This window comes from Otolemur garnettii, unplaced genomic scaffold (genome assembly GCF_000181295.1).
Source record: "Otolemur garnettii isolate 467f Iridium unplaced genomic scaffold, OtoGar3 scaffold00038, whole genome shotgun sequence".
Classification (NCBI taxonomy): Eukaryota; Metazoa; Chordata; class Mammalia; order Primates; family Galagidae; genus Otolemur; species Otolemur garnettii.
This window is the reverse complement of record NW_003852433.1, coordinates 15,326,021-15,334,307: the sequence shown is the minus strand read 5'-3', so window position 1 is coordinate 15,334,307 and position 8,287 is coordinate 15,326,021. Positions and strand designations below refer to the sequence as shown.

The window sequence follows — 8,287 nt, the reverse complement described above, 5'->3', positions numbered from 1 at the left end:
AAAAAAAAAAAAAAAGAAGTATATAATCTGATGAGTCTTGACATACACATACAAATGTGAAACCACTGATACAATATTGCATGTTGAATCAACAATTCATTTTCATTCCTGAGTGATATTCTACTGGATGTATGTACTGTATGGATACACATTTGTTTTATCCAATCACTTGTTGAACATTTGGATTGTTTCCAGTTTTTGGTAGTCACAAACCTGACTTTAAGTCTTTGTGTGCTCTGTGTGTGTAAGGGGTACTTATAAACAAACACAATGAAATATGAGAAACACTAACCAAGGGCGGCACCTGTGGCTCAAAGGGGTAGGACGCCAGCCCCATATGCCAGAGGTGGCGGGTTCAAACCCAGCCCCCACCAAAATAAATAAATAAATAAAATATTTAAAAAAAAAAAAAAAAAAGAGAAACACTAACCAAAATGCTTGAATTTAAAAGGAATCTAAAACTGTGGGGGAAGAAATATCTTGATCACCTTGGGCATGTTAATTAGCTTCTCTGTCAACATCCATATATGCAATGCCTGTCCCCAGTGGGAGTTTGTAAAGAAAAATGATAAAAGAGGGTGGGTGCGGTACCTCACACCTGTAATCCTAGCACTCTAGGCCAAAGTGGGTGGATCGCCTGAGCTCACAAGTTCAAGACCAGCCTGACCCCATCTCTCAAAATAGCCAAGCATTGTGCCAAATGCCTATAGTCCCAGCTACTCAGGAGCTGAGGAAGAGAATCGATTGGGCCCAAGAGTTTGAAGTTGCTGTGGGCTATGATGCCATGGCAGTCTACCGATGGCAACAAAGTGAGATTCTGTTTCAAAAAAAAGAAAGAAAGGAAGAAAAGAAAAATGATAGAAGGGCTTGGCACCCGTAGCACAGTGGTTACAGCACCAACCACGTACACCAAGGCTGGGGGTTTCGAACCTGGCCAGGCCAGCTTAACAACAATGACAACTGCAACAAAAAATAGCCGGATATTGTGGTGGGCACCAATAGTCCCAGTGACTTGGGAGGCTGAGGCAAGAGAATCGCTTAAGCCCAGAGTTTGAGGCTGCTGTGAGCTGTAACACAACAGCATTCTACTGATGGCAACACAGTGAGACTCTGTCTCAAAAAAAAAAAAAAAAATGATAAAAGCAGAAAGCTTTTGGAACTTCTACAACCAAGCTGCTTCTCCAACTGCCCCCCCCCCCGAATTCCTTTTATTTTAAAAAGACTAATGTTCTGGCTCGGTGCCTGTGGCTCAAGTGACTAAGGCGCCAGCCACATACACCTAAGGTGGCAGGTTTGAATCCAGCCCGGGCCTGCCAAACAACAATGATGGCTGCAACCAAAAGAAAAAATAGCCAGGCATTGTGGCAGGCGCCTGTGGTCCCAGCTACTTGGGAGGCGGAGGAAGGAGACTCGCTTGAGCCCAGGAGTTGCAGGTTGCTGTGAGCTGTGATGCCATAGCACTCTGCCCAGGGGGACAGCTCTGTCTCAAAAAAAAAAAAAAAGACTAATGTTCTATGAAATATGCAGTACAATGCAAAATTCAATAAAATTTGAGTTGTCATTTTTGAATAATTGCTTTTTTAGTTCTCTGAAATGTATATCTATTTCAGCACTTATAAAATTATTTCCTATATGATTTTGCTTTCTGTTAGCAACATAAAATAAAAATACATTAGCTATTTTAAAGGACAAGATAAAAACCTCACTCTGCATTTTTAACTCACCTAGAGTAAGATTCAAAGCCCTTACCCACAAGGCTATAATTGATCTGCATCCCCTATTCTCCATCTTTCCTCTTTCCCTATGCTTACTGAGCTCAGAACTCCAAACAAGCTCAGTATGCTTCCCTCTCAGGGACTTGGCTCTTGCTGTCCTCTCTGTGTGGGATGATCTTTCCTTGGTAGCCATATGGTGTACTTCCTCACTTCCTTCAGGTCTCTGCTCAAAAGCCATCCTGGGCTTTCCTTTCCTGCCCACTTAACATAAAACAGAGCCCTCTTCCCAATGCTCTCCCTCTCTTTACCCAGCTATACTTTTCCCCTTAGCACTTACCATTTGCCATTATAATACATATAATGTGTACATACATACATATACACATACAAACACATACACCACACATCATATTATGTATCTGATTGTTACTATCTATATACCCTTCCAGTGAAATATAAGCTTTCTGAGAATAAGGATTTTATTTTATCCACTGCTATATCCCCAGCATCTAGGAAAGTGGGCCCAGGTCACTTCTAAATTCTACCAATATAGCTTGGGCAATGTCTTACACCTATTATCCTAGCACTCTGAGAGGGCAAGGTGAGAGAAACACTTCTGGTCAGGAGTTAGAGACCAGCCTGAGAAAGAATGAGACTCTGTCTCCACCAAAATATATTAAAAAATTAGTTGGAAGTGGTGATATACATCTATAGTCTCAGCTACTTTAGAGGCTATGGCAGGAAGATCACTTGAGTCCAGGAGTTTGAGATTGCAGTGAGCTGTACTACACTCTAGCCAGGGTGACGGAGTGAGACTCAGCCTCAAAAAAAAAAAAAAAATCTACTAAAATTTATTGAATGAATTTGTTAATTAAACACTATTTAGGCCAAGTGTGGTGGCTCACACCTGTAATCCTAGCACTCTGGAAGCCCAAGGTGGGTGGATTGCTTGAGCTCACGGAATTGGAGACCACCCTGAGCAAAAGCAAGACCCTGTCTTCACTAAAAATAGAAAAATTGAGGCAAGAGGATCACTTGAACCTGAGTTGGAGGTTGCTGTTTGCTGTGATACCATAGCACTCTACCCAGGACGACAGCTTGAGACTCTGTCTCCAAAAAAAATCAAATAAATAAATAAACACAATTTATTAGACTTTTAAAAGAAATCTGTTTAGAATTATTAGGGAAAAAAAAATTTTTTTTTTCTGAGACAGAGTCTTACTATGTCGCCCTTGGTAGAGTACCATGGCATCACAGTTCACAGCAACCTCCAACACTTCAGCTTAAGCAATTCTCTTGCCTCTGATTCCCAACTAGCTGGAACTACAGGTGCCCGTTACAATGCTCAACTATTTTTTTTTGTTGCAGTTGTTTAGTTAGCCCGGGCTGGGTTCGAACCTGCCACCCTCAGTGTATGTGGCTGGCGCCGTAACCACTATGCTACAGGTACCGAGCCAGGAAAAGATTTTTAATTCAAATACTCTGGTCCTATTTAAATTAAAATATTAAGTCAATGTGGATATACTTCTTAGGATTGATTCTTTTTTCAGATAGACATTTAACTTTGAGTAACACGGAATGAAAAGAACCCTGGAATTCAAAGGCAAGAAAATCAGGGTTTAGTTTGCCCTGCCCAAACTCGCTATGCGATGGCAATCAAGTTATAACCTCTCCTTATCTCAGACAACTTCCTTTCAAAATGAGGGAAACGATTACTTCTTTTTATTTTTTTATTTTATTTTTATTTTTTGAGACAGAGTCTCCCTTTTGTTGCCCTCAGTAGAATGCCGTATCGTCACAGCTCACAGCAACCTCAAACTCTTGGGTTTAAGCAATTCTCTTGCCTCATCCTCCCAAGTAGCTAGAGCTACAGGCGCCTGCCACAATGCCCGGCTATTTTTGGTTGTAGTTATCATTGTTATTTGGCAGGCTTGGGCTGGATTTGAACCCACCAGCTCCGGTGTATGTGGCTGGTGCTCTAGCTGCTGAGCTACAGGTGCCGAGCTGGAAAACTATTACTTTTAAAGTCCCTTCTTGGCTCCGTGCTCATAGCACAGTGGTTACAGCGATGGCCACATGCACTGAGGCTGGTGGATTTGAACTTGGCCAGGGCCAGCTAAACAACAATGACAACTGCAACAAAAAAACAGCTGGGCGTTGTAGTGAGGCGCCTGTAGTCCCAGCTACTTGGGAAGCTGAGGCAAAAGAATCACTTAAGCCCAAGAGTTTGAAGTTGCTGTGAGTTGTGACTCCACAGCACTTACCAAGGGTGACATAGTGAGACTTTGTCTCAAAAAAAAAAAAAAATTAAAAATAAAGTCCCTTCTTGTTCTAAAATTCTGAGACTCTATTGCAGTCTTCTGAATTAAGGTTGCAATCATAAATTAGTTGACGTAGTTTGAGTCTCATCCTTCATAACCCAAAATTGTTAGCTGAAGGATTCTATATATTAAACTGTGAAAAAAAATGGCCATTATTCACCCAGATGTCCACTAGAAAGATAGGTTTTAAGTGTGACTTTATAGGCATGGTAGTATTTCAAAAGTTAGCTTTTGAAAAATTGATAATCCTCTCCAAATATGAAAAAAAATAGTTACAAAAAAAGGAAATAAAGATATCTGTTTATTACTACATCTGTTGCCAGTTATGAAATTTTGAAACGACTGCAAATAAAAATATTATACATGCACAGAGACAGTAAAGTATTATGACTAGGAGCAGATGTGTTTGAGATGAACAGAACTTGGTTAATGGCCAAGCTCTTTAGCAAATCTCACACCTACACTGCCCTTTACTTGCTCCATATGTACAATGGGTACAATATTTCCAATTGTTACAACTGATAAGATTTAGCTCCTAGCATCCTTTGAGAATTTAATAAGATAATGTCTGACACAAAAGATACATTTAATCAATATTATTATCAAATTGGCTCAGTGAATAGGGCTCCGGCCCCATATATAGAGGGTGGCAGGTTCGAACCTGGCCCCCGCCAAACTGCAACAAAAAAATAGCTTGATGTTGTGTTGGGCACCTTTAGTCCCAGCTACTTGGGAGGCTGAGGCAAGAGAATTGCCTAAGCCCAAGAGCTGGAGGTTGCTGTGAGCTGTGATGCCACAGCACTCTACCAAGGGCGACAAAATGAGACTCTGTCTCTATATATACACACACATATATAATATTATCAAATAATTAAATATGAATACAGCCACAAAAACATTCTTAGCTATCTGTTTCTCCTAATGCTATGTAGCCCATATAACATGTGTAAAGAATGAAAAAAATTCTTCACTACTAACAGTCATAAATGTTTATCACCCATACACATACTAGTTTGCAAGAAGTCAGACCATAAATTTTTAAAAAAAGCATTCTGGGGCTTGGTGCCTATAGCTCAACCAGCTAAGGCGCCAGCCACGTACACCTAAGGTGGCGGGTTCGAATCCCCAGCCCGGACCCGCCAAACAACAATGACGGCTGCAACCAAAAAATGGCCGGGCGTTGTGGCGGGCGCCTGTGGTCCCAGCTACTTGGGAGGCGGAGGCAGGAGACTCGCTTGAGCCCAGGAGTTGGAGGTTGCTGTGAGCTGTAATGCCATGGCACTCTACCCAGGGGGACAGCTTGAGGCTCTGTCTCAAAAAAAAAAAAAAAAGCATTCTGGGAGGCCAAGGTGGGAGGATCTCTTGAGCTCATGAGTTCAAAACCCACCTGAGCAAGACTTGCTCACAAAATAAAAATAAAAAAAAGATTTAAAATAAAAAAATAAAAAGTTGTTTAAAATTAAAAAAATAAAAGTTGTATATTGTTTAAAATAACAAAATAAAAAAGATTTAAAAAATAAATAAAATAACAAGTTTTGGGTTTTTTTTTTTTTTGTAGAGACAGAGTCTCATTTTATCGCCCTCGGTAGAGTACCTTGGCCTCACACAGGTCACAGCAACCTCCAACTTCTGGGCTTGGGTGATTCTTCTGCTTCAGCCTCCCAAGTACCTGGGACCACAGGCACCCACCACAACGCCCGGCTATTTTTTGTTGCAGTTTGGCGGGGGCCCAGTTTGAACCCACCACTCTTGGAATATGGGGCTGGCGTCCTACCCACTGAGCCACAGGCGCCTCCCTAAAATAACAAGTTTATAACAGGCCAGAGAAGTTCTTTCCTTTAAAACTACTCTTCTGTAGAAATACCTGACAAATTCACTCAATACATTCATACAGTAAACATTTGAAGAAAGCCAACTTACTAGTGCAGATATTTTAACTAATCCTACTTTTTCTACTCCTAAAAATAAATAAATTACATAAATTGCATATAAAAATTTTAGTTCCGTGAACTTGGATTACTCTCTACAAAATAGAGAACATCCACTTCCCACCTTTCACATACATCAGAGCCAATTAAATCAAGATTCCATCATGATGGGATAATACTCCTTGAGTTTTTAGGCAGATAAGACACTCAGACACACCTTGCTTTTTATAGAATAGGCCCCAGTGAGTCATAATAAGACTCTGACACCCTGTTAGGAATTCCCTAACAACTTATATTGTCTTTTTTTTTTTTTTTTGGTGGCCAGATTGTAAAATAAGGCAATTAAGAGCTCACAAACGAAATGCTGAAGCAACCTCTAAGCCAGACACAAAAATACAGTGGAACCTATTCACATCTCAAGCACGTCTCAGCCAACGTGATCCGATCACTGCAGTTTCCAGAAACACACAGTAATGGGTTTTAATTCATTCCTATAAATGTTCGTTGTGCTGAAAGCTGAACTGCATGCAAAACTGCAAAAACACAAAAGATTCCTTGCATTCTGTTTATAGCCAGAAAACAGGCATCTTCCCTGTGCCCTACACCAGAAAGCCTTCCTTGCGACAGTAAGAATTTCATGACACCCCATGCTACCTACACCATCAAAATGTCATCCTACAAAGTGGAGGGGAGCAGTGTCAGCATCAGCAGCCTCCATGAAATGATACTGCCAGCATTCCCACCGCTGGGCAAACAGAAACCCAGTGAAGTAGGTGGAAAGTTCCCATTAATCAAACATATTTGGTTTCCTTCTGCCCCCAAAGCCAAACAGCATAGTGATGAGATTTGCTTTTGCACCTGCCACGGCTCCTAAGCGTACTCTTGTCGCAACCCCCAAACACACAAAAAGGCCCTGTGGCCTAAAGCGCCCGTGACCCTTTCCAGAAAGCGCACGGAGGGATACTGTAGCATCCCCTTTTCCCCCCGTTGTCCACACGGCCCGCTTTCCTGACAAAGGCCCAGTGTCAATCTGAGTAACGACACAGAGAAGTTGCCTGATTGCCCATCGGGGACCTGCAACTGCCACTACCCTCTCCCGCGTGGGGGGGAGGAATCAACACAGACCTGGGGAAGAAAGAGGTGAGAGGATAAACAGGGTTAAAATAAATATGTCCCCAAAGCTAAGCAAGTAGGGTGTGCCCTGGAAGTGAGTCGAGGGGGTCCATGAGGGAGGAGAGAGAGGGCCGGGGTGGTGGCCACTGCTCCTCCAGAGGAAGAAGGCCGTACCCGGGGATAGTCTAATAAAATGCCGGGTGTCGGAACGTTCAAAATGAAACCACAAATGAAATCCCCAGTGGCCACAAGGCCCAGAGGAGGGAGGGAGGCGGACGGTCTGCAGACCTGCAGCCGCTGCCCCCACCTGCCCGCCCCGCGCCCACACACACCTGCCCCGGCAGCCACCAGGAGGCTCGCGGGTGGGGTGAGGCGGAGATGCTGGGGGCCCGACCCCGAGGTGCCAACAGCCGGGTCCGAGGGCAGCCTCGCTCACCTCCAGGTCGGTGTCGGCGGCCTCCGGGGCCCCGAGGATCTCGCTGGGCAACTCGGCCAGGTCGGTGACCCGGATCAGCCCATCGTGCAGGAAGATGGTCTCCTCCTTCACCGACAGCCACTGCGCCGAGTCCGCCGCCGCCGCAGCAGCTGCCGCCGCGGCCGCCGACGAGCCCATGGCCCCAGCTGAGGGGTTGGCGCTGAGGAGCAGACGCCCGGCCCGGAGAGACTGGAGCAGGAGCCGCCGCGATCACCAGTCCATGGCAGCGGCCGCCGCGCCCGCGGGCAGCGCCCCGCTCGCCGCCTCGCCTGTGCAGCTCCGCCCTAGGCGATCCGAGCAGCCATCCCCCAACTCCGGCCCCGGAGACCCCGGCCCCGCTGCCGCCGCCGCCGCCGCCGCCCTGAGGAGCAGGATCCGCCTCTGCCGCTCAGTAGCCAACTGTCAGTGAGACGCCATGTTGGGGGCGGGGCTCCCGGCATGCCCCGCGGAGCGGACAATACAGGCCCCGCCCGCCAGGCCCCGCCCCCCAGCCCGGGACTCGGCGCCGGGATGAGCCGCCGCCTCCGTATTGCTTTTAGTTATGTCTTGCCCGCAGCCTGACCTCTCTCGGGCTTTTCTAACTCTGGACAGCCAGAGTCGCTCTGGGTCTGCTGCACACTTGAAGAGGGCGGCGCCTCCCCTTGCATGCCTACTCCGGTGTACACCCCTCGTCGGGCCAAAGCCCCTAATCTTCTTTCACGCTTCAATGAGATATATGCAAAAGGCTGGCGCAGA

At 45.3% G+C, this 8,287-nt stretch overlaps 1 protein-coding gene across 1 annotated transcript in view; it reads right to left on the bottom strand.

Annotated features, from left to right (window-relative positions):
* HECTD4 (HECT domain E3 ubiquitin protein ligase 4) overlaps window positions 1–7,878 on the bottom strand; it is a 213,386-nt gene extending 205,508 nt beyond the window's left edge. Inside the window, exon 1 of the mRNA XM_023513244.1 lies at window positions 7,514–7,878. Coding sequence (XP_023369012.1) covers window positions 7,514–7,690 — 177 coding nt within the window. The 5' untranslated portion in view covers window positions 7,691–7,878. The remainder of the gene's footprint in view (window positions 1–7,513) is intronic.
* Between the last annotated feature and the right edge of the window lie 409 nt (window positions 7,879–8,287).